Consider the following 27397-nt stretch of genomic DNA (forward strand, 5'->3'; position numbering starts at 1 on the left):
AACAATGGTGATTCACTTTTTAATTGCAAGTACAAAGCCTGTACCTTTTAGCTTTTGGTTACCACATGTAGTAAGTGCAATGCTAATTGTCACTGGACAGAGCTGCAAATTTGGGGAAACTAGATTTTGTATGGAAGTGGTTTGCTTATTCGAGTTCAAAGAATTAAATTATTATGGTAGACAATTATTTTCTTTTCCTCACAGAGGAGAACTAAGCATAGAAACTATTTAGCTGATATTTTCTTTTGCATGTGTTTTCTGGTTTAGTACTGTTAAACCCAATTGTGCATCATCTTTGATATATTAATTGTGTTTCTTAGGCAATACAATTACTGAGCTGATTTATTAGTAAAGTGGAGATTACTTAGGCCTGGAAAACCATATAGCCTCTGCTTATTGACTTATTTGTTTCCAAGTTCCTTTAAGCTGGCTCTTAACTCCAAAGCTTCTGTGTGTTTGAGATTGTGCATGACCTGTCTTCCTGTTTCCTTCAGTGAGAATTGTCTTTTTTTGGTAGAATGTTGTAGAATTCTGGCTTTTGGAACATTTCAGGTTTGGTTATGTGGGGCAGTTATCTGTTGGGAATAATTTATAAGCTGCTGCTTTCTTTTTCTTCTTAAAGTTTCAAGTCTTGTAATACGTGTACTCTTTCAGTGGTGTCAGTCAATCACAAAAAGTAAATTGTCATCGACGTGAAGGCTTGGATTAATAGGTGTTGCTAGTTCAGTTCCTCATCTCTCATGCTGACAATGTACCTTTTAAGTTTTATCTCTTCTAAACCACAGAGAGTTTCTTTAGCCTATAAAGCAAAGTCTTTTGGACAGTTATGACACAGGTTAATTAAAAGTGCTGACTGGATGTCCAAGGGATCTCCCTAGAGGAAAAGTCCATCCAGCTAGTGTTTGCTGAAAATCGCACTTAATGTGACTGCTTCAGAGTTTAATTTGAGACAAGATAAAAAGCAAATCAAAACAATATCTCTAGTCTCAAAAAGTTCAGACAATGATTCAACTGCTAGCACTGCTTAAAAAAAGCATATATGAAATAATAATCACCTCTTGGTCCCTTTATTGAAATAGTCTGCCTTGTTTTGAAAAATACAGGTTAAGTAGATGTGAAAACTTCATCTTTGAGGACTCTGTTTCTGGTGAAGTTAATGTAAATGTTTCTGCTGAGTTTTGGGGTTTTGGATTGGGCATCTTCAAGACAGACAAACGTAACTTTAGTAATTTCCTCAGGGCTGGGGAGATCTGGCAGTTAAAGATGACACCATCTACAAAGTTCTCCCGTTCTTCAAATCCTACAGGGTTTAACCATATTGAGTAATGAGTGAATTCTCTCGCTCTCTTTTAATAGCAGGAACCAATATCATAACTGTATTCTTATGTCTCTTTTGTGGTTTAGAGTTATAAGATATTTTTAGTTGGTTTTAGTCTTCCCTAGAGTTAGAGAAAAAGAGCCAAACTTGTTTGCCTCCCTGCAATAATTCTTAGAGACCTTATTTATTATCATAAGAACTCATACACTGACCTTTTAATATTAAAAGTAAGATAAAATACTATTTATTACTAGCTGTAGCTTCTCTAGGGTGACTTCATATTTTAAAAACTGTACCAGTTAATTTTCCATGGAAACTCTACCATATCAGCCTTATCATCTTTAAAAGCAAAGATTGTACTGTGAGCAGATAAGTATGGGCATTTAAGTAGTTTTCATGGGATGGAAGGCCATTTGGCATATAGAAGAACTGGGAAACAGGTGATTTTGCTGGAGCTGAGAAGTAAAAGCATGACCAAAGTCAGAAAGGAGAATTACAGAGTGGGTTTAAATTACTCTTTCTGCTCCTCTTTTCCTTGCTTTTCGTTTGCTTATAACTGCTACTATCTCTTGACTGTTTTTTAATGCTGAGAAAATGTTCATGGATAGTGCTTTTCATTTTAATTGATCTCAAAAGTAAAAGGAAACATACTCATAAAAATTTTCATTCAAGCTTTTTAGTTTCAGAGTCTTTGACAACTTCTGACTGCAAATATATTTTTACGGTATGTTGATCAATTATTTTGACAATAGAAGCATATGTACCAGTACACTAGACACATAATACTTAATTACACAGGTGAATACTGCATTGTTTTTTTTATGGGTTTAGTACTGCTGGTGTTTTACAGATACACATCAAAGGATGAGCCGCCTCGGGTCCTTAGTGAAGAGGAGATGAACAGACTGGGAGCGAGGATTGTGAAAGCAGAACTCGTGGGAGACATGGTAACGTCTTTGAAAAATTGTCATGATTTTCTGCAATTTTTCTTCAAAGCTCACAGTGATTTAGCTGTTTTAAAAAAAAAAAGTATTGATTCAAACAAATAAAGTCCTGCAAAATTTGATCATGTAGGATTTGAAGAAACTGCTTTTACTGTAACTTCTGCTTTAAACGCAGTGGTTCATAGACTAGAATAGAGGATTCAGGTCCCCAGGTTTTGTAGGCTGGGCAGCATATCCAAACCCAGTTGTCCTCTACCTTTTTTTATAGGATTGAATGTCTTTTTATTAAGCAGGGAGCAGGTGAAAACTACAAAGCTTCCACTCTGTGTTACAAGGTCGGCAGTGTCTGGAGCTTTTGTTATTTCACCAACTTTGTCACAACTAGATGCTTGTGGTCCATAGCTCTGCTGTATAAGCATACTTATTAATTATGATACAGGAATATAAAACTGAAAGGAACTGCATAGGCCATTGCATCCAGCCCTGCAATGAGAACAACTATGTAATCCTTTGTAGTCAGCTTCACAGAATGTCTGCCCTGGGTGAGACTGGGTCCATGGAGCTGAGATAATCAGCTGCAGGTTTAAAGTTGCTTTAGGAGGCTTGTTTCAGACAGCAACCTGAAGGATGAAGAATTTCACTCTTTTGGAACAGTCCAAGCTCTAGAAGTGTATTTTTTTAATTACATTAAGTATGGCTATAGTGAGTTAATTGCATTCAGTAGTACTGCCTGAAAGTTTCAGTTACAGCAAGGTCATAGTCTGTTAGGTTTTTAAGCTATGTTTTACAAGTGCTTGCTCTGAATAGCTGCTCTTAAGAAGTATTGCTGAAATTTTTTGAAGGATATAATACAATAACACCTCTTAGAAGTGAATCCTATCACTATTGGCCTTTTTTTTTTCTTTTAAACGTTCTTAGTGCACCTGTTTACCTTGCCTCTTGTGACAGAATATTGGCACCCCTAAGAAGTAATAAGACATGTTACAACTTCAAGTGCCAAATTAGTATTTCCCGGGAGCCATCAATTCTTTGATTTGTGGGAAGTTTTAGGGTATTTGGCATACAAATTTATTGCTGGATTAGGACATGGTGTTGGTCTTTGTGAAAGCCCTTGTCACATAACATTTTGTTAGTAGAGTGTCCATCTTACAAATATTTTCTTTTCAAACCGATTTTATATTATGAATTCTGAATGTTAATGATTTAAATAGATGCCTCCATGTTTTAATCTGTAGTTGTCCTAGTTAATATAAAAAAAAAATACTAGTGAGGAAAAAATCTGTTTATGAATGTAATTACATGATAGGTTTGTCTAATGCAGGACTGGCGTTAGTCACTATCGTGGTTTCAGCCCAGCCGGTAACAAAGCACCATGCAGCTGCTCGCTTACCCCCCACCCCCGGCCACAGTGGGATGAGGAGAAAATACGAAGAAAAGCTTGTGGGTCGAGATAAGGACTGGGAGGGATCATTCCTCACTTGTGGTCATGGGCAAAAGACAGGCTCAACTTGAGGAAGAAACAAAATCAATTTAATTTACTACAAATCAAATAAAAAAAAGGATATTAGGAAGTAAACCCAAACCTTAGAACACCTTCCCCCCACCCCTCCCTCCTTCCCGCCTCAGCCCCACTCCTGGTTCTCTCCACCTCCTCCCGCACAGGGAAACGTGCAGGGAAACGGGGTGGGGGTTGGAGTCAGCTCGTCACAGCCGTAACAGTCACTTAGGATAATTATTTTAAGGCATTTTCCTACAGGGGAAAATGATTGAAGCTGTCTGTACACTACTTGCCATAAAGTACTGGGGAGGGGAAAGTTTTCCAAAGACTCTCATGGAGAGCAGCAAAAATTTGTAAACTTCTTTTATTCTACTGCTCAGCTTCAATAGCATTGTCCAAATAAAAGTTTGGGCACAAGTGTGAGTTTTTTCTTTTCAACCTGACAGTAACCGAATAAGAGTAATCTGAATAAAAATATAGAGGTGTTCTGTGGGGAGAGTGTGATTCTTTTATTATTATACCGTTTTGACCAAAATAATGTAGAAGAGGCAAACATTACCATTTTACTGTTAATTTTATATACATATTTTTCTACATCTGCACTCTGAATTAGCCTAATTAAAAAAAATACCACAAACCAAACATAGTATAAATAATAAAATAGCTAATTTTTGCCTTGTTGCTGTTTAAATATATTTTCATGGACCTTCTCTGTTCAAATTGAAAAGGCAGCTTGTTTAAACAAGTTCATCCCCACACACTGGAACAGATGGTTATGTAACCGCCTGTCCTGGTAGCCAGAGCTCAAGGTTGACCATGTAGGACAAATGAATTCTGAATCTGTTTTCGTTAGTGACTTGCTGCTTGGTGTTGATCAAATGACTTAATTTTGGGGTGGCAAGTATAGGAATGATTGTTGGAGTCCAATCAATGAAATGGCAAAGTGGTCATAGTATAAATGGTTGTATTTCTTATAGGTTGATAGGTTGACACCTGGCAATTCTTAGCAAACCAAGATACTAAAAAAATACTTGTATTTAATAAACAGATGGATAAGAGAGCAGAAGCATCAAAAACAATTTACACAAGACTGTAAACAGTTGTCATCTTCCACCTCTTGTCCATTTTTATACCCAAAGTAAGGTCTTAAGTGCCAAAATTGCACATGTGGTGTAGAGAGATGTGAAACTGCAGAGCCAAAATGTCTGAGAGAGTTCCCTAGACCCACTGCGTGGGGGGGTTGTGTGTACATATGTGAGTGTGTGTGTATATATATATAAAAATAAATAAAAGGGTACGTAGCATAACATGGAAAGGTTGTACACTTGATGTGTTCAGGCTTCCTTATTTGGCTTCCTATACCTAAAGTATTATCTATGCTTAGCTACATAGAACATTTATTAGTATAACTGAATAATGTTTAAGCATAATTTTTCTGGTGTTTTTATGACTATATGTTTCTATACTTTAGATGCCTCTGTTCTGAACAATTTTTATTTTTATCTCCAGTAAAGAATTGTGTGAATTATATTGACGTTTTCTTTAGGTTTTTTGTGTCATCTGAGTTTAAAAAAAAAATAATCAAAACATAAAGAAATGGAATTAATAGTTAATTCTGATATAAAGATCTGTAGAGGTTAAAAATGGTTAAACTAATGGAGTACTACCACTTTCTTTGAAGGAGTTAGCTTCAAAACTTCAAGCAGAACTTGAGAACGCTCGCAAATTGAGAGAGACTCAAGGGCAGATTCCAGCAAAGTCTGGCAGAGAGGTAAGGGGAAAATATTCTTTTTTTCTTTGTACTAACACAATGATATAATACAGGTAGCAGCTGAATTACAGGAAATGTGAAACTTACTTAGGAAAACTACAAGGTGTGACTTTAGGCAAGTTACTGTTCTAATTGAATTGTACTTTTTCATGGTAAACAAAACTTTCTCCATTGTACTTTAGCAACTTCCATAGGATTTTTTTTACTGGTAATATTTTCTCAGCAATGATATATATCTTCCATTAAAAATAAAACTGATATGTGTCGTGTTGTTGACTGTGCTGGCTGTCACAAAACTGATGTCTCTGAAGAAGCTGGTACTTCAAATGCTGTTCTTTTTAAAGGGTGGTGTTCAAGAAATGGATAGTAATCTTCTTCCATAACAACTTTGATATAGCTACAAGGAAACAGGGTCAGTATCTTCATGTATGAGCTCTGTTCTCATGATGGAGAGGAGATTTTTAGGCAAAAACTAATGTTGTTGTTCAATTTGACACCGATTCCACAGTGAAAATTCAGCTGCAAGTCAGCTGAGTTTGAAAAGCCACTAATTTTCTTTTTTTTTTTTTTTGAAAAGGCTTTATCTCAGACCTCATACCTTGACTAGTATTTCTCCAGTCTTTAGAAGACAGACTCAACTGGAGGTTAATGTGTGGCCTCTTGCTGACTGCATTATGACAATAGCATTAAAGTAGGAAGTCTCAGACCTTGAACTCAGAATTTAAGATTACAAAAGCTCTGTGTAGGTAGACTCTGCTTTGTTGCAGTGCAATTCTTAGGCATGTTTTTTGTCTATATACAAAAAAACCCGAATGAAGCAGATTGGAGTTGTGTAATTACACAGGAAAAAATCCATTCAGATTTTAAAATTGGAAAGTAGAGGGCATGTTATGGGTGGTCCTCAGAAATGCTGGTAAAGACTTTTCCTTAGAAATTGAGTCACGAATAACAATTTTGGTCAGCCTTAGTCTTAACTATAGTCTGATTTTTATTTTAATTTCTAATTAATGGATTTTTAGAACTAACAGCATGTAGTCATTGCAAAAGTACCAAATGTAAATACTGCTTTAATTTTCAGAAAGGAAAAATAATTTAAAAAAAAAAGAGTGAAAACATACTTTATCATGAGGCCTCTCTTTCTAGCTCTCTTGATCCTGAGGGCAGTTGATTTCACAGCTTGTGCTTTTACCAAGTGATAGGCTGCTCTGCAAGAGGGAGATTCCTCCCTACGTGTAGAAACACCAAGCTCAGCAATGCAAGCGTTTGAGGATTCAGAAGGATAAACTGACAAGGAAGAAATAGTCTGCATCCTTCTGGCCTGACATGGGTCCTGATCTCTCTCTGGACTGGCATCTGAAAAATGTATGGGTAGTCCAGGAGGAGCCTTACTGAAAAAGAATGGTGTATTATAGACTTGGCTAGATTGGAAATGCCATCTTGCTGTCCTAAAGCCTCAAAGGGATTGACTTACTCACTTCTACTCATGAATATGCTATAAGATAATTATGATTTTTGTTTTATCTTTTGTGTGCCTGTCCATATTGTTTTGCACTCTTGTGTGCTTATTTACTCAAGCTGGGTCTTGGGACTTAGAGGCCATGTCCATTCCTTGCCCTGCATTCCCTTTTAACGTGCTGGAAAAGGTTGTGAATACCCCTAGTCTGCCCCCTCTTCCTTCCTCCCCTGTGGGAGTTTGACTAAGCCCCATTGACTACCTTAGTGTTGTAATTGATAGAAGCTTCTTTGGAAGATTGAAGGGATTTTAAAACCGGGCTCTTTCCTCTCTGAAGTATCTTTGATGCAAAATATCTACCCGTATGAGTTCCATGTTGGCTCTCTGAAGCTCAGGATCAGCTGCTTACATAATTCCAGATGTAGAAGCTTGATTTTTAAGTCTGTTCATCTCAGAATGCCTATTTTTATGTTAGAGTCCATCTGTCTTGCAGCAATGATCATTAGTTTGTGGGAGCCAGCACTGTTGACAATCCTGCTGTTTTGGACTTTCCGTGGTTTGGCAATGCAAATAGTTCCTTACAGATACAACAGGCTTGATGTAATTCTGGGAAGGTTAGCTCCTGAGCTGCATCATGCCTGAACAGTATCAACCTCTTTATAACTTGCTCAACTTCTTTGGCAGACTCCCCTGACCATAGTGAAAACCTTGAAGTTTATTTGAAGTCATTCAGGTTTTAATTACTGCCAGGGCTTGCTTTCCAGAGGGTGAAGGTCCTTCTGTACATTTTAGAGGGTTGCTGTCTTGTCTTTATGAATATGCCTTGCCTGCACCTGTTTCATGGCAACTTCTAGCCTGTATTATGTGGCTTTTGAGTGTGAACAGTGCAGCAAAGCTGACATTTGCTCTAAGTCCTATCCTTCTGATAGTTGCCAGGGTAGTCTTACTGGCTTTACAGCTTCAAACCGATTTTGTATTACTGGGACACAAGCAGAATGTGTTGGATGCTCCTGTGTATCAAGGGCCAGCTATATCACACTGTGTGTCTGAACAGCCCAGATGTTCAGAAACCATGTCATAACACAAAAGAGGCTGATTTGTGCATTTGATACTGTATTAATCAGTCTTTCTATGACATTGACCACCCAAATGATAGCCTCAGTCAGTTCAGCCAGATGTATTGGAAGTAAGATAGCTGAAGCAGTTTTCACAGAAGTGGTTTTCAGAATGGATGTCCCAAAGTTTGATAGCTTTGCCTCCGCTACAGATAACAAACTCAAAGCATTTTGTTTCGGGCAGGTCTGTCTCTGGTTCCTTGGAGCAGCATGGCCAATGTCATGCTGAAAGGTCCTGAAACATGGTTTTGGTTTATTTTCACTTCTGTTGGGAGAACTGGGGAGATAAATCAGGAAGCAGGGAAGGCAATTCTGAATGCATCTCCCTAGGGAGGCTTTTTTTTATTTGTTGATTAATTGAACATGGATCAGTTTCCCAATTCAGTTCACTGTGTGACTGAATGAAGTCTTGTGCTAGTATAAGGGGGTGTGCATGGGTGGCTAAGGTTTGTACAGAGGACGGGATCAATTCTTCTGACAGCGGTGCTTGTTTATTTTGCCTTAAAGTGATCAAGAAACTACAGACTTGAAGGGATTGTAAAGTGGTAGCTTAAGTCCTGGTTTTATTTATTTATTTGTTTGTAAGTGAGAACAGAGGCAAATCTAGCTTTTATAGTTTGTTTGATTTAGACAAGAATTCTACCCCAAGCAACCCCAAAAATGTGGTTTTGAAGTACAATTTTCAAATACTGATGTTTGGTGCTTGAAAACCTTACATTTATTAGCTGATATATTTCACCAAGTGTACAGAACCTGGTAAGACTATTACTAGGGGGTTTTTTGGCCAGAGTCATCCATTGTTTTGAGACCGGTTCTTTGTGATGCGTTTAGATGTTGCAAGTAGAGATTTCCAACTGAATGATGCCAAAAAGCATGAATGTATACATCTTTCTGAACCTAGAATAGCAAGAAAATTGTAAAAGATACTGAAGCAGAAGAGAAGTCTACAGATGCATCCTGAGTAAGCCCACTTGGGTAATTTTATAGCAAAAATTTACCTTGAGGAAGAGGATTGTTGTTGTTTTCTTTTTTTTTTTCTTCTTCTTTGTTGTTGGTAGCTAGTGTGATGTTTCTATTAAATGAAGTGAACACCCACAAATAATAATGTTATAGGTTTTCTGTGTATGAAGTTATCCCAGGATAAAATTCAGTACAGGCTAAAACATGTTTGGATTCTCTTGATACTGGGAAAAAAAAAAAGTAACTTTGTCTTATGTTTTAATCTGCATGTAGAAAGTGCTTTTTATGGTGATTCCAAATAATTTACGGTGTGCATTATTCATGTGCTTTGCCTTTTCAAATTTTCCGAATTTTTTTCCATCTCTTCTCATGCTTCCTTCAGTATGGTCCCTGCATAAGAATTAGTCAAATCTGCTAACTGAAAAACAGTTTGCTTTTGTGTTGCTACAAACTGACTTAATTGTGGTTTTGGGTGGTTTTTTGGTGGGTTGGTTTTTTTAGTCAGGAAGTAAATTGACATGATACAAAATTAGGTAAATCTAGACTCAGTTCATGGTGGTGGATGAATGAAGTATAAATGTATGCATTTTTTTAAAACTCTTGTCAATTCCAAATGAAGTAAGGCCTATAAGAAAAAAAGCTTCTCAATCCTAAGCCTGTTACCCTGTTCCATAGCACTTAATCAGTATGCAGGAGACGGAAAGTAGTTTCTGCTGTGCAATTGCTAGAGACAGTTCTTAATAATGATGAATTGTGTTTAAAATACAGAATCAATACAAAATTGAATGAAAGCAGAAGGTGGTACTTTAAGACAAATAACATGGTAGAGGATATACTATTGTAGAGTATTTAAAAGAGGAGAGTGACGTTCTGAAAAAGTAGAGAGAAATACAGGCTTTTCTGTCACGTGTTTGAGAAATTGTAAGGAAAACATGAATTATTTCAGCCTAGCAAATCTTTATTTGAATAACTGAATTTTCCATGAAAGTCTATCAGCCTTCAGTCTAATGTGATTAATTTAATAAATATATTTAAAGCATAAGGAATTAAACAGTGATTGAGACAAATATATATATACACACACACAAAATATATAAATATATATTCCACAAGATATATTTGTTCCTCAAGATAGAGCAAAAAAACTCTGAAAAAAAATCTCCTGAAGTTTTTCTGATGAAGGGTATGTAGTGCTTCTGTGAAGCCTCTTGGGCATGAAAGACATCTGTAGAGCAACAGTTCTCAATTTTGGCAGGCACCGTATTTCACTTTACATAGGCATCTGACTGACATGATGCTGCTTTAAAGGAGATAACTTTTTAGGCTACCTGTTTCATCTGTAAGAGTAACACTCCCCAGTCTATTGTTTGTGCATCTTGGGTGGAGAAGATTTATAGTGCAAGGAAGACTTAATTTAGCTAGTTTTATGGCATAAGTAGGCCACGTCTTTAGTGAAAACCTTCCTGATATCAAGAGCTTCATGTACTTCAAATGCTTCTGCATTTTTTATTTAATTATTCTTCCTAAGTATAGATAATGATGATTAGGATGATTAGGATTAAGGATGATTAGGTTTCCAACACCTCTTTTTACAAACTACATCTGAACATAAATTTTGATGGATTGAAGGTCTGTTGTTTAATTTGGATCCCTGCATTAGAGTCCAGACTGAGAGAGAATTCTGGGGAACCTAGCTCAGTATAAATTATTTTCTTTTTTTTTCTCCTTCTTTTTGAAGAATTATTACTTACCTTTTTTTTTTCCTGAAAGGAGACTGAATACGACTTGGCTTATACCTCAAATCCTATTTATGATAAAATACCATCCATTGCATACCATTATGTATGGTTTTGCAGTAAGAGAGACAGGATGGAACATGCTGGATCTTTACCCAGAGAAATTTTTTGCAGCACGGTTATTATCCCAAGACAAGTAAACCATATATTAGGAGTAGTTGAGAAGAATCAGTTGTGGAACAAACCTGAAATAATATTCTATTGGTTCCAATAATGATAATAGGGAAAAATGAGAATGTTTCTTTATTTTTCACGTGTTTTCAAGATTGGCTTTTTCAAAAATAGCTTAAAAATGACAGTGATTCCTTACAAAAAGAGCCAGTTATCTAAAAGTAAAATAGTATCTTGTTTGTGTGTGATATGTGAGTATACATGTAAAATTTAGATAGTGATTAATACTTTGGAATAGGAAGTGAAAGAAGAAAAATAATCAGTGCTTCTGATGTGTGGGTTTTTTTTTCTTTAAACCCCCCCCCCAACCAACACCAAAAAAAAAAAAAAAAACCCAAACACCAAACCATACTAAAAATTAACATTCAAAATTGCAGGTGTGCCAGCATGTTTAATTTTAGGTTTAGGAATTGAGACTATAAACAGATATTTTTCTGCAGTAAAAATATTTGGTTGTCAAAATTTACCTGTAATATATTTTAATAACACATGGTTGAGTGGCCTTTCATTGTGATAGTCCTAGTGCAAAACTTAAATACAATTGTGGTAATGCTTTTAGACTTACAATATATAAAGAATCACTAAAAAAATTATTTAAAACTGCTTCTCAGAAAAATGTCGCTGAGACACTTGTATAAAAACTAGAATGCTGGGGATTAATGATCCTTGCTAAATGCACGATAAAAATCTGTAATTTCATTTGGATCTTCAGATGGTGGGGAGATACAGCAACAGATGGTTCTTGGCCTGTTTACTCAGATGTTTTCAGTTCATCATGATTTCTAATTCCTGCTGTTCCATCACACTTGAATCTCATCTGCAGGATGGCTGTGCCATTCTTTCTTCAGAAAAAGTTTGTATTTTCCACACAAAGGGTTGACTAACTCTAACTGGAACAGGGAATAATAAAATGGACATACTTTTGCAGAACAGCTTTAATATCATTAGTGCATACTTTTTAAAAATAATAGGTATATGCAGTTTCTGGTGAGTGTATTTCTTGAACACTCTTGTTGATGTCAGTAAGAGAAGATTACACAGTTAATTATGAGAAAAAAATTTAATAAGACAAAATGGCTTAACTTCCTGAATGAAATCTACAGAAAATTGTTTTTTGCAATTGAAGTATTGGAGAAATTGTATCAGTAACTAAATGATGTAAAATATCTTACTGGTTTTGGTACATACAACAGGTATAAAAGGGCAGAGCGGATAAAACCACTTAGAGTTCAAACTGATAATACAAAAGCTTTGGAGTATGCTTTGACACTGGAAGCAAAAGCTGTACGCAAGTGCCATGCAGCACTTGTAGTTGACAGTGCCATTTTTTCTAGCTCTGTTTTTCTCCTAATACTATGTTGAATTTCTACATGTTTTTACTGCTGTATCTACCCTTTCACCGTGTTTCCTCAGAGTAAATTCTGGTTTTCTTAACAAATTTGACACACCCCAGCCCCAAGAAAAAACAAAAGCAAAAACATTCCTGGAAAGCCTTTCTGGTGCAGGAGATACTTCCAATCTGAAACGGAATGGTAGAACCTCACTGATGCTTCACTTGGTCCTTGCACAGCTTTGGTAAATATACGGTATTAAACCTTTTTGGACTGTAAAATAATTTACATGTAAAACCATTTATAAAAGTGTGAACCATAAATTAATAATATATTTCGTACATTTAAGCAATGAAACACAATTATTGTGTTCAAAAAGAGGTTTTGAAAGGAGAATTTGATCAACCAGTGACTGTTGGGACCAGCTGGTCTTTAGTGTAGTTACATGTTAGGTCTCATTAGCCGTTGTTACCAACATAAAGCAGAAACATTTTATAGGCTGTTTAAGAGGACCAGTTAAACTATGCACCCATCCTTCTAAAAGGAATGAAAACATTTGGATTTGGGACAGCACATCTGGATAATGAGACATTCAGCTAGCAGCATGGTTTGCAAAGTTGTATGCGTGAGATTTTTGCAGAGGTTCTTCACAGGTGCTGCACTGATGGCTGTGGAGAGTGGGGCTCTCCACTGGTGTCTGGAATGGAAGTGCCACTACCAATGTCAGTGTTAGCGTTACCATTCTGTTCTGCCTGTCTAGGTAAGATGTTACAGGCTCCTTGCTTTTTCAAGTCTTTGGCTGTCTTCTGATGTCTTCCAAAATAACAGCAGTGATAATGGCTTGAGAGTATGATAAACATGAGTAGAAGCTTAAAAGGATGTGGAATTAAATCTTTGTTCTGCAACATCTAATTGTCCACATTCTTCCTCTGCTTTTTTTTTTTAAGACCCTTTTCTAGATATACTCCTTTAATAATAATATTTTAGATTGGACTACCTCTCTTTATAATAAAAATGCATTATTAAGCTCCCTCATATGCCTGAATTACTATTTTTTGGTTGGGTTAATCTGTTGCTTTCAGTTTGTAAAATTACCGTTTCTGATACTCCAGTCTCTGAAAGTACCTCATATACCAGATCTAGGGTTATGTGGCTTTCTGACATCCGATATTATTGTTAAGTTAGACTTGATCGCTTTAGTTTTCCCTAGTACTAGGCACATCACTGGACATGTTACAAGCTGCTGTAAGTTACACATTACAAGTTCCAATCTTACTTCCATGGGCTGGCAGCACGACTCTTACTGAGTTTGATTTGAGGTTTGTGTGCATGTCCATTCTACTCGCGAGATATTATTCTGATAGCCCTAGCTCAGAGATGCTCTATGACAATGAGTACTGAGAGCAAATTGATACCGAAAAAGCCGCTCGAAGAAACTCTGTAAGACTCGATTTTGGAGTTTTAGAAAGCAGGCATTCTTTACTGCAGTGCTGGGTGCATGGGCGATCGCTCCACCTATTGTGCACACTGTCAAGCCTTTTGCTTGTGCAGGTTAAGTACATGTTCTACATACATATGAACTAGATTTCTGAGAAATGTTATATATATATATTCATTAGTTTTCCGGGAAACTATTAGCATATGCAGATGTCCTTTACATAGGTGCATTGAAGGTCTCTGGTGGTCTTCAGGAGTCCTCTGGTGGTCTTCCATAGTCTTCCTCACTTGTCCGCTACTTGACCCTTCTCGGATGATTCTGTGCAGTGTGATCTTCTGCATGTTTGATACATCTTATCCTAAAGAATGCTCGTTAGTGCTTCTATTATCTATGTTTACATTTTGACGTAATTCACATGGATACTTCTAAACTAAGTTACTTAAAAGGGCTAAAGTCCTTATCTTCTTCAGTCTGGGATGGCCCAGAATCTGCAAGGCCATCCAAAAGCAATTTCTCATGCATTTTGCAACATACAGAACCCCCCATCCACCACTGATCAGCAAACAATCGGGTAAAAAACCAGCAGTGCCATTGTATTCAGAAAAACATCCTGCATCTAAATAGAAAGGTTTTTGAATGCAGGGATGATTAGAGGCATTCAATATAAAGAAGAGATGAATAAGAAGGTCAGGTTACTTACTCTGAGTAATAAACAGTTTAGCTAAAATACCTTTTTTTGTAATATAAGAACAATGAATTGTTGAATTTAAAGGGCAACTGATTTTGTACCAATAAGACGAAATTTTTAACGCAACATGTTATTAACCTGTGTCACTCACTGACTGGGGGAAAGAAAGGATAGAGACCAAACAATCAGTAGTTATCAAAGTACCTAATCCTTTTCTAATAATTAATGTTTTCACTTCTAAAAAGAAGCTATGGTTTGGAGTTTTTGTTTGGTGGTTTGTTGGTTGTTTTTATTTTTCAGTCTCAGGCTTTATATGTAAACCTAGCACTACCTGATGAATATACTCTTCTGTAGACTTGTTAATTTCTGTGTTACAGCCTGCATTAGATTTTCTAATGCTTCTCCTCACTGTTAAGAACAAGGTCCTGATTATGGCAGACCAGCTTTCTGATCTTGTAAAAACTTTTTTGAAATCCTATTTCTGTATTAGCTTAATACCTTTTGAAGTTATAATAGTGATGCTATTATAACTATATTATAATAGTGATGCTATTATAACTATTATAACTATGTTTACTGAGTCTTTCTTGAAATACTAAATTTTTAACCTACTTAGAAGTTTGCTCTTGCTTCCCTTCCTCATGCTGCTATTTCTCCTAATCTGATTTTTGTTCTGCTATAAGAAACCCAAATCAAAGATACGAGTTTTATACAGTGGCCTGCTGTTACAGACCTGTGACTATTTTCATTTCATCTTGTTGTGAGATCCAAACCTTGGTCTTCCTATGGAGAATGATCTGCCTACTGATTTTATAAGTATTGCCTCAAAGTTGACAGTTCCATTATTCATAACAAACGGCAGAGCCTGAAGGGTAGCTTAGGTGCTTTGAAACCTATGTTACGTGGGGACTCCAGGTAATGACTACACTGACTGCAATGATGACACATGCCCTTATAAATAGCCAGCACTGAAGGAGACAGACTGCTCCCTCTAAATGAGACTGGCTCATCCTTCTGGTAACTGTGGTGATAGTGTGTAAATGCACCCTGAGAACCTAACAGAAGGGTAACTGATGTGGGAGAAGAAAGAGTAATGGAAAAGAACAGGAGACAGTGGATGGAAGAAATAGCTACATCCAGCACTCTGAGAAGTGGTAGATGTCTTCTAGACACTAACTAGGTATTGTAATATAAAGACAGACTTTTCCAATAGAGGAAAAAGATGATATTCAAAGCATTTTCATTGGCCATAGTAAGAGAAAGGAAACAGGTTGTATGCTTAGTCCAGCATCTAATTTGTCCATAGCTAGCATTTAGTTGTAGAGGATTGTTCCTTGCTGAAAAAGGTTGCTGAGCTTTGTTATTGCTTCGTTACACTGTTCTGGTACCATTTTAGTGTAGCTTTCGGTAAACATTTGCAGACAGCTCTCCGACTCACACAGCATGCAGCTTTTTGTTGGCTGAGTAATTAAAAAAAAAAAAAAAAAGTTTGGTTTTCCTAGCTCTGGTTGCTCCCTATCTCACAATATACTGACTCTTAAAATATATTTTATTCTCTTTAGCTATTAATATTGAAAACCAGTTCCAGTTGAGTAGATCCTATCTCAGATGCTTGGCCTGCTTACTCCCTTTGTTCAGCTACTCCAGTGTCGGTTCCTCAAATTAAGCTGTCCACCTGGTGACACAGTTTTTCCATTTCCTCCTGCTGGATTATGGAACAGGCATCATCTCTGGAGAGTTCAAAATCTTTTTCAGAACCGCATTTTATTTATTTATGTATTTAATTTAAAGCATTTATCTTTCAAAACCAGACTTGCCTGCTTTGTTCAGTTGGGTGTTAATCGCCATATAGTGGTTTGTACATTTGGTGAGAACAACTGTGTACTTTGCATATGTAATTGGCCTGAAGTAAAAATTCATGTTCCTCAATTAATGTCAACAAACAATTCCTCTCTGATTCTGTAAATACACACTATCTTTGTTTCAGACTGCAAATTATATAGTTTGTGTAGCAGTTGTCACAAGATTCAGGGATAGTGACTGAGCCTCTTTTCCAGTTTCAACTTTAACATTTAATAATATGTATCCTATTTAAAGTACTTTAAATATATTTTTTTAAACCTATATTGTATTTGTATAGATAGAGATAATATTTATCTGTTAATTATCAAGTAATATATTAACTATCACCATTTCTGTTTATAATATAGCTTATTAATTATTACTAAATATTAAACCTATTAAGCTATTAATTCAGAAACTTGAGAGGTTTAAAGTAAGCTATGTAATGCCATGCCACTGCATGAAGAAGTAATATACTTTCCAGATATTAAAAGCAAGTTAAAACAGAAGCAAAAAGCCAGACTCAAGTGAATCCCTACATAAAGCACAAAAAGATAATTCTTGCCTCTTTTATGAAAGATGGTAACAGTTCCTGGGAATATTTGTAAGGTTGCCTGGACGATTTCACAGTTTGTTAGTAGGAAAGAAAGTAGTTAGTCTATTCTTGTGCTATGCTGACTGGCACATAGGTGTTACTGTACACCATGTCATATAGTTGTAGGAACACAAGTCTATAAATCTATAAAGAAAATATCAACAGGTAAAGTGAGAGTTTTAAGTACACTCTTTCAGTTAGATTGGTATCCACACTCCTTTAAATCCTTCAGTAAAGTCTAATACTTCTGTGAGTCATGGCTTTTCCCTGCAAAGGATCTTTCCCAGTATGCCACATTTGTTCAAGTGTAGAGGAATTCTGTTCTTTATTATGCTTGTGTGAGTTTGTCCATTGCAAATGTTAGATGCATCGCCCCTTAATTCCCAGAATCAGCCTTTGGTGCATTTTAAAAGTTTATGTTGTAATTGCCACCTTCTGCTATTTTGGTAATGAGACCTATTTAAGTGATATAATGCATGCTGAAGAATGTGGACATTATGTATTGGAATTCTTTTTGGGAGCTGTAGTGAAAATAATCTCTTCATGGCAGCTTGCTTGAAAACTCCTTTTACTGATATTTCAATTTAAAGATGATTCCTAAAGTTTGTTCTGTTTTTAAAAAGAAAAAAGTTGTTAAATAGGAAAATCTTATCTTTAGAATGCAAATAATGAAGTTATTATTCAAATGTCATCATCTGATACTACTATAACCATTTGAGCATCTTTTTTTTTCTACCAGAAAGCTTTCTGCTTCTGATGTGTTTAGAAGTAGCTTTAGTATTTATTGTTAGTAAGATCCCCCTCAAAATCAACTTTTTCCTTGCCTTTTTATGTTAATACAATTAACTTTCTATATTTATGCTGTATTTTTAATTCAGTTCTATTTAGACAGGATTTTGACTTCTGAAGGATGTCTTTGCCTCTAATAACATCTTTAATCTTCCGAATAATCATGCCTGGTGTATTTGATCCATTGGATTCATCTTGGTTCATAGTATGCATTTCCTTCTAGTCTCTAACATGACTTCACATTAGTCTTCATGCTGTCCATATTATTCTGTCCTTTTATCTGCTCTTTTAAATTTCTCTTTGATGAACTACTTTTTTTGTACCTTGTCTTCTAAAGCTAAATATTACTATAGGTTTTTTGCCTCTTCCTTTTCTCTGAAATATTAAATCTAAATACGTTATGGTCAGTCTCGTATGCCTTGTGTCAGGACTCTGGACTTTTTGAAATTAGGAAAAAAAAACCCCAACCCTCACAAAACCCACAAACCTGCCAGCTCTAGGATTCTGAATCAAAGAATTCAGTATGTATGATATCTAAACGTTTATCCTCTGCATCATTTCATGTTGTGTAAATCGGAGCCTGATGAAGTCTCTCATTAGAACTTAATAATGCCTTACTTTCTTCCTCTCTAGTTCCACTGTACACATCTATGGTTTCTAGTAGTTTTCTAGCCCTTCTTGGTTTTAAAATAAACCCCCAAACCCCCAAACATGATGATTCCATATTCTTCTTAGGCAACCGTACTGTTGTTCTACACTCCTTAATGTTAGAAGAACCTTTCTAATACCTAATGTGCATTTCTTCTGCAATTTAAACCTTTTAGTTTTCCTCTTATTCATCATAAAAGGTTTTGGCGAGCAGAATATGAGTTTTTGTAACCTACCAGCATGTTTTCCCTAACTTTGTCTTCCTTCTCTTATCTTTTTTTTTTTAAAGAACTTTTTCTTGTCTTCTGGTCATTCTTCTTGCTTTTTTCCAGTTTCTCTCCTGTTAAGTTTGCATGTTTCTTGAAGTGTAATGCCCCCAATAGGTTGTGAGGCCATCTGAAGTTTTGCATGTTGAAAAATGGAAGTATTTCCACACAAGCCAGCTTATACTGGTATACATCTTGTATATGTGTTCCAGTATAATGCTTGGGGTTTTTCCACAAAACGTAAGTTTACTTGGTTTGTGAACCATTCTGCATCTCCAAGATCAAAGCATTCACCTGGAGAAAAGATCATACCTAGATAGGACTACTTCTAAAAAGAGAAGCTTAACAGCAGCTTAGTGTATGGAGGCAGCTACTGAGTTTTATATCATGCTAAAATAACAAAATGTTCTAGTGCTGTGTTTAATTGGGAATTGCTTATTGCTAGAATAAATACACAACTTCGAAGGGCCTCATGGGACAGTATTTATCGAGAAGCTGAGAAAGTGACTTTTGAAGCAGAACTACAGCACCTTTAAACAGAAAAGGGTGGGAAGGAAACATATGCCTATTTATATGGATGATCATTAAACATGGAAATAAAGCATTGATATCTGTATCAAACATGATACTTTTACTTTAAAACATTCCAGAAACATGTCTAAAATCATACTTCTAAGTCAGAAGTTAGTCATTGTTTATGGGCAAATTTGGTCATTTTTCTTCTCTCAGTCTATAAAAGGCTTTTTTGCAAAAAGATTGGGGTTTAGGTGTTTGATTACTGTATTGTATTTTTGCTTGATATTCAGTCAGATGTTCTAAGCTTGGTAGCAGCCTATGGGGAGTGTAATATTTGAAGTGAAACAGTTGATCCTCCTGAGGATAGAAACTTAATGAAGAATTTGATTATCAGATGCATTAAGAGAAAGGAGAAACATTTGAGTGGGCACAGAGGCAGCTCTATTTTATTGAGTTCCTTCCCCACCCCAACTGATTCCATGGTTCAGATCCAGAAGATACTCTTCTACTGCCTGTATATTAGTATGTTGGCATGCAGAAACAAGAAGATGAAAGTGCAGCTGTTGTTAGGATCTAACATTTTGGAGCTTGTCTTCAAAGGCACATAAAATCTGTTTTTCTGACATGTAGAACACCTTGTGAATTCTGTTCATTTGGGGAAAATAATAGGCTACTCAACAATGGCATCCTTTTAGAAATGTCTGTATTTTAAAAACTTTAGTGAAGACACTTTAATCTTGGGATGGATGTTGTAGAAAGGAACTGGATGCTTGTAAGTTGACTTAAGAATCTGACGTTTACTATTCTGTCCAGTTGCTGCAGCATTGCTGTTGTACAGTCTATTGTTTTTAGTGATTTATCTTTTTGAAAAGTCATGTATGCAATGAGGTGAAAATTTAGAGACTGGGAGTGGAAAAGTTGCAGCCATTCCTTGTGGAAAATTTCCATCCCTTTTCTTGTCTGAGCAACACAAAGAAGTGGGGAAGGAGGGACATGATTCACCTAAAAATCAGCATCTTTTTGGAGACTCCATGGGGGCAGCAGGCCCCTTCACAGTTTTCAGTGAATAATCTAACAAGTAACCATTTCTGAAGGGTCCTGTTTATGTGAAGTCCTCAGTCAGGTGCGTCTTTCCACTCGTTCAACTCCTGTTATTTGCTGCCCCTTCTGTGTGTGGATTCGACTAGTCCTCTTGGGAGAGCTGCTGTATCCCTAGTTGGCCATGTGGGTTTGGTAGGTTTGAGACAAGTTCGGATTTTTTCCTCTACAAAGGTCTGTTTCATTTCAGACTGGTTAGCAACACTCTGGATTTTTGAGTTTTCACTGCAACATCTGTGGTTGTATCTTCAGCTTCCAAACTTGTAGAGTTATCCAAGTCTTTAAAGATCTAGAAAACATGGCAAATGCCCTGTGATACGTTCTGTTGGTGTTAACTTCATTTTTGCTTTCCCTATCTGCTGTGTATAAATTTTTAAAATTATTCCCTGTTTCCTTTCTACCTTTTCGTACTGCTCTTTTTATGATTTTTCTCTACATGATTATCTTGTGTTAAGTCTGAACTATTTAGTCTGTGAGTGCATTTGTCTTTTCCACCATTTCAGACAGAATTTTGTGCTTATTTCAACCAAATGTTGCCGATGGGTGAGTTTCTTGTTGTCAAGTGAAGTACTCCTTATGAAGCGTTCTCCCCCCCCTCCCCACCCCCCCCGCTTCTGGTTTTTAAACCTTTGGTTTTTCTTTGGCTTTCCTCTTCCCTAGCTCCTTCAACTGTTAAAATTTTCTACTGTCTGTAACAGTACTGAGTCTTGCTAAGTTATAGATTGTTTAAGCATTACAATATTCACAAATGTCTGCCTATTTTTTTTTTACATGCAGAAATGACTAACACCCTAGAAACTTGCATCAGTTACCTCTTCACTATTATATCCAGAATACTCCATTTGCATTTATTCCATTTATATCTGTCCTGGGTTCAGCTGTGATAGAGTTAATGTTTACAGGAACCTGGGAGGTGGGGGCACAGCCGGGGCAGCTGACCTGAACTAGCCAAGGAGCTATTCCATACCGTGTGCCATCATGCCCAGTATATAACTGGGGAGCGGGCCGGGGGGAGCTCTCTCAACTTTTGGTGGGGGAAGTGGTGGAGTGTTGGGTTCCAGGTGGTGAGCAGTTGCACTGTGCATCACTCTTCTTGTATACTTTTCATTAGTGCCGTTGTTGTTGTTGCAATTTCTTTGTGTTTGTCCCAGTAAACTGCCTTTATCTCAACCCTCGAGGTTCCAGTTTCTTTTTCTTTTCTCTCCTCCGTCTCCTCCCCATCCCACGGGAGGGGGACGGAGGAGTGAGCGAGCGGCTGCGTGGTCCTTTGTTACCGGCTGGGCTGAAACCACGACAATATCCCATTTAAAAGTGTGATGTACATCCTGCTGCTTTTTGCTCATGTTGTATTCTTTCTCCACCCTGTTGTCCTTTGTCTTTGCTCATCTGATGCTGATCAATTTTTTTGTTGTTGTTATGTTTTCAAATTAATAGTGCTTTTAATGCTGTAGTGGTAACTAGGTCTCACACCTGCCTGAACAACATAGTGATGACATGAAAACAGCACCCTCCCCCCACCCCCCGGTTGTCTCTGTCTCTAGCCAGGTTTGACCTTTAGCACATGGCAAGCATGAGGTGGAAGCACACAGCCTTTTTCTCCTATTGCGATGAATCACCTCTTCTCTCCCTCCCAGCAGAGAGGAAATACCTTATCTTCTGAAAAAGTAACATCTGAGGCATGTATCTGGCTGATGCTGGAAATAAGTACTGCTGCATGTATATTCTCTGAAAATACCATTATTGGAGCCAGACTAGTGTTGGACATGTTAGTTTGCTTTGCAGAATGGGATTTGCCTTTGGTGGTACAGAAGAGAGAAGTTTGGCTTACCTAGACAGCTTTTTAGTCCATAACTTCCACCTTTGTGTGACTTTTCTTGGAAAAATATTATTAAGCCATTGAAGCCAGCATACTTCAGTATCTACAGAATATTCAGACTTTATTGGGGTTTCTGGGACAAGCTTTCATTAGGTGAGGATGGCAGATGTAAAGCAGACATCAGTCGTTTGGTGGAAAATAGCTTCGAATTGAGATTAATAAAATTGTTTATAAGATTTGACAAAGGCTGTCCTAATATCACCAGATTCAGTGATGTCCACATTATTTGCTCTAATTTAATCAACCAGTTTACCTAAACATCTTTGTAGTGTAATCAAGAAGCTCTCAGGCTTTTTAATTATTTTTTTTATTCTTAAACTTTTAGAAAGTTAAATACTTACTTTCCCGGTGAAGAATTTCTGCCTTTGTAAAAATTTTTTATATGTATATATATATATGTGTGTGTGTGTATTAATACGTATATACATGCATATATACACCTTTATTAAATCTGAGAACATCCCTGTGAAGTGGGAATGTACTGTTGTCCCTATATTGGAGGGAGCTGAGCTGACCTGGCTCTTGACAGGATGTCCATCATCTGAACGGGTATCCATCAGCTGAAAAGGTAGTAACTTCAATTCTAAATGACAAGGTAGTTGGTGGGAGCACTTGAAGGTATGGGAAGGCTAAGGGCTGGGTACATAAAGGGAGTGATATGGAACAGCACTTAGCACTCCTGTGCTTTGCTTGTAGGCAGCTGGCAACAATAGTGTGAGCTGCAACTCTTTAAGTACCTAGAAATGGAGTTTGCAATAGCTGAGGTGTAAGGAATTATTTAAGTCAGGTGGGAAATGGATATATTCATTCTACTCCCTGGTATTTTGTCTGAAGGACTGCAATCCATGGGAGCGCCTTCATCACTGAGCTATATGATAATGCTTCATTTTCATATGTGCTGATAAATTCTGTCTGGCTTAACGAGTCCTTTGTGTCTATTTTTCACTCCTGCTGTACAGGTATTCCAGGCCTCCTCTTCCTCCTCTCTCTGCTTGGTGGGTAAAGAAGTCGTGGGAGATAGATTCGTAATCTTCCTGAGCTGCATTGAAATTAAATAAGTGAATGATATTCCTCTGGAATATTTTCACAAAAGAGTATTTTTCTGAATTAGATCTGTGGCTGCAGCCCTTTTTAATGAACTCAGGAGTGTTAATGGGCACTGGATGTGAACTAAGCCAACCAGGGATAAAACTTGGGGATAAGGGTGTTTAGTCGAGCCATTCTGGTTGGGTTTTGATATGGAATAGATGTTAAGCCACCCATCTCTGGCAAAATGGGAACAGTTTTGGGCATGCTCGGAAGCATAACTCAATGGGACTCTAGAACTCCACCAGGAAAAACTTAGGTGCCCATAAGATCTTAAGTGCTGAAAGGTAGACTGGAGTTCAGGGATTATACTTTTCTGTCCAAACTAAGACCACCTCGCTTGTAGGTAATTCCTTGAGGCAGGTGTTTGCTTCTGGCCTTACAGTTCTGAAGGTGCCCAATATAATAAGGATTTACACTATCTGGCAAAATGTTCCTGTTATACAAGGAAATTGAGGGATCTCCTCTCTGCTCATACAAGTGATAGTGATTTTACTATCCATTCACCTGTCACCGGCTGACAGATTGAACTGAAGCCAGGCAACTGGCAGCTTGCTTCTTGGGTTCTGATAAAGAAAAATCAACATTACCAGTAGTGTTCATATTAACCTTCTGTATCTATGTCTAATGGTAAGGACCACTTTGTGAACTTCTTTCTTTCTGATATCCAGCATTTAATGTGTTCATAGCTGTTCTGTTTTTCGTCTTTGTACTATAATCTTGGTCATAGTCTAAGAGTCATAGCTAATAGGGTTTTTTGTTGGTGTTTTTTTTTCTTTTCCCACCTGCAACTGAAGTAGAGATTAGGAACATAATGTAGAATGGACATGCACTTTTTTAGGATGGCATCCCTATGTAAGTTGTGACATGGATCTTGCGATACCTTTTCAGTAGTGGTCTGCCTTTCAAGTTTGAAATGAAAGTTTAAAAAAAACAAACCAGAGGACTAGTTCTGGGTTCTGTCTTCAATTAGTTTGGGTCCTGGGACATGGTGCTTTGTGAACTCTGGTATTGCAAAAAAAAAAATAAAAAAAATTTGTGTTCTGAATGCTGATAGAAGTAATGAAAGGAAAATTACACTGTTTATCTTAGTTTCTCATTGGTCTTTATGCAGTTTAAATAGAAGATGTATGTCAGACAAAGGATTCAGCTGACTGTTCGCACTAGTTCTAGATTGAGTAACTCCTATTTAGAAGTTTTGAACTCTTAGACCAGTTATAAGAAGCATATTAAAGAAAAAAGAAAATACATAATAATCTTTGGTTTTTTGGCTCATAGGTCATAAAAAGGTCTCCATACTTTGTCAGATAATAGTAATTGTGAAATAGTTGGTAAGATGTGCATTTAGTGCTGTTAGTCTCATTAAAGAGAGCAGATTAGAACTTGTTGACTGCAGTAATAAGCAAACTGTTTTTTGCTAAGAATAAAAATTTTCTTACTGGCACCTGTTGATTACAAGGAAAGCAAAGGCAATGTGGAGACTTACAAAGCTCTACCTCAATTGTAAATAAGCAGTTGTATTATGTTCTATATAAAGAACGCAGGAAGTCTGCTTAAAGACTGTTTTGTATCTGTAACAATGTTAAATGTTAAAATATAGAGTAGAAAATTGCTGAAAAACTTCTAGCTGATAGTACAAAAGATGTTAATCTGAAAATACATTTACAAGAAATGCATTTCTGTTTAGTTTTACAGAGGGGGGAAATTATAACTTTCTATCTACATTCTTTTTAGTATTTGACAAGACTGATTATTTCACTCAATCATGTTTCAAGGCTACATACTTATATCATTAGAAAAATAAGAGTTATTTCAGAATGTTTTTCTACTGTATTTTGTCCAGAGCTAGAGCAGTTTTGGGAGGATGAATGCTTTAATCTTGTTTCAGTTGTCCATTTCCCTCTGTAATCTTACTAGTTTATGGGGTCTTTTGAAAATGACTTTTTTGCAGTTCTTCTATGGGTAGTAAATTGGTTAATAAATTGCATGTTCATGACTCAGGGTAGTGTTTTGGCCTCTAGAATTCTCATTACTTTGTATAATCTACGAGATGGAAAATGCAGCTCAGGATGTGATTACCTGACTCACAAACTCATTTTTTGATGTGCTGTCAACCAAGCATCCCAAGTCTTTTTTTCTACAGAGTTGCCCCCTAGTTTGTCTTAAACCTTTGCCAATGCATGAGTTTTCCCCAGGTGCAAGACTCCGCATTTGTTTGAGGTTCCTGTCAGCCTATTTTTTCAGGTTGTAGAGCTCCTTCTGAATGGCAACCCTATGCTTAAGTCTATCAACCATGTCCCCATCCCACCTATGTGGTGTCTCATCAAACTTGCCAGAGTAATTCAATTCTGTTCCATTGTCCAGGGTGTTGAAGTTAAGTTGCATTGATAGATGCTATTCCTCAGGGGTTGATCTCTGTAACATAGTGCTAGTTAAACTATGAAGAGTGCCAGTTAGACCTCGGAGTATTGACAGCTACTCTTTGAGCCTGGTAATCCAAACAATTTCCCACCCGTCTTGCAGTCTATGCATCTCTCCAGTTTGGCAACAAAAATACTATGAGACTGCATTGAAAACCTTGCAAACTTAAAGGTAAACAACATCCTTGGTACTTTCCTTTTGCACTGAACCAGTCATCTCACTGCAGAGGGCAGATTTATCAGGCATGATTTGCCATTTGAAAATCCATGTTGGCTGTTTCCAGTCACTTTGCTGTTGTTCTTGGGATTGGAAGGAGCTTCCACGAGGACCTGTTCTGCAGTTTTTGGGGGACTGAGGTGAGGGTGGTCATCCTGTTGTTCCCCAGGTGTTTCTTCTTCAGCTTTTTGAAGGTGACTGTATACATTTACCTTTTTCCAGGGATATCCACCAATCACCACCACTACTCTTTAGATGTGATATTCTTGTCCAGCATAATATATGCATCCCATCTAGATCCATAAGCTAGCATATTTCCAGTTTGGTTAAGTGGTCCTTAAGTTGATCCTTCTTTCCTGCAGGTAGTACTTCTGTCCTCCATACTCTACTGCTAGGCACTGGGGCCTGAGAAGCCAAAGAGTAGACCTTGCTGGTGAAGATTGGCAAGGTATTGAGTGTCTTAGCCTCTTTCATGTCCTTTCTCACTAGGTCCTTCCTCTCTTTCAGCAGTGGGCCTGTGATGTCCTTGCTTGTAGAAGGATATCCAGTATGCTCATAGAATCCCTTCTTTTTGTTCTTCGCATCTCTTGCTAGTTTTAGCTTCAGCCGTGGTTTTTCTAATTCTATCCCTGCATGCCTGAAAAGTGCATCTGTGGTCCTGCTGGGTAACTTGGCTCAGGTTCCACCTTCTGTAAGCTTCCTTTTTGTTTTTGAGCTTCCTTAGAAAGTTCCACTTTTAGCCAAATAGCAGATCAAATGGACCCTTCTCATCCTCTGTGGAGGTTGTCCTTGAAGATCAACAGCTCTCTTGGGCACCTTCGTCATTCATGACCATCTCTCGTGAGATCCAGTCAAGCAGATTCCTGAATAAGCTGAAGTCAATTTTCCTATAATCCAGGGGTTTTTCTTTGTTCTTGCCTTCCTCATTTCCCTTAGAATCTTAAGCTCCACTATCTTGTGGTTGCTGCAGCCAAGGCAGCTGCTGACTTCCATGCCCCTTATTAGGCTGTTTTTTAAAAAATTGTGAGTAGAAAATTCAGTAGAGCAACACTCCTTGTCAGTTTGTTCAACATTTGTGTCAATACTTGTCCTCAATGCATTTGAAATCTGGATTGCTTGTGCCCTACTGTGTTGCTCTTCCAGCAGATGAACTGGTGGTTCTATTCCACCATGAGGAGCAAGGATAAGTGTGTGAAAGCTTCCCTTGTTGCCCTGTCCTGTGTATGCCTCTCCCCTCATATCTCCAGCACCTCAAGAGCTTGACTTAGTTACATTTAGAAGACACCTTCCTCATGATTCCCAAATTTCTTTTGGTATGTAGAAGCAGTAATTAAGTAGAAGTGTAGTTTAGGTGAGACTGAATGTGTTTGCCATCCAAAGACAAATGACTTATTTTTGGCGTATATCAGGTAAATGCTTGTTTTTGTTTCCATATATTTCGGCACACGAACAGATGATTTAAATGTTGTCATTTCTGCCTCAGTCTATAATTTAATTTGACCTAAATAATCAATGTACATCTACTCATCTATATCTTCTTCACCATAGAGATACTTGGGTT

General features: G+C 37.2%; 2 protein-coding genes across 4 annotated transcripts in view; one reads left to right on the plus strand and one right to left on the minus strand.

Moving 5' to 3' along the window:
• ELMOD1 (ELMO domain containing 1) overlaps window positions 1-27397 on the minus strand; it is a 270336-nt gene that overhangs the window by 183675 nt on the left and 59264 nt on the right. The gene's annotated exons all lie outside the window — the stretch shown is intronic.
• CWF19L2 (CWF19 like cell cycle control factor 2) overlaps window positions 1-27397 on the plus strand; it is a 97552-nt gene that overhangs the window by 35385 nt on the left and 34770 nt on the right. For all 3 annotated transcript variants that reach the window (XM_049823542.1, XM_049823543.1, XM_049823544.1), the window contains 2 exons: window positions 2169-2265; window positions 5442-5531. In XM_049823542.1, the coding sequence (XP_049679499.1) occupies window positions 2169-2265; window positions 5442-5531 (187 nt within the window). The remainder of the gene's footprint in view (window positions 1-2168; window positions 2266-5441; window positions 5532-27397) is intronic.

This window comes from Accipiter gentilis, chromosome 19, assembly GCF_929443795.1.
Source record: "Accipiter gentilis chromosome 19, bAccGen1.1, whole genome shotgun sequence".
NCBI lineage: Eukaryota > Metazoa > Chordata > Aves > Accipitriformes > Accipitridae > Astur > Astur gentilis.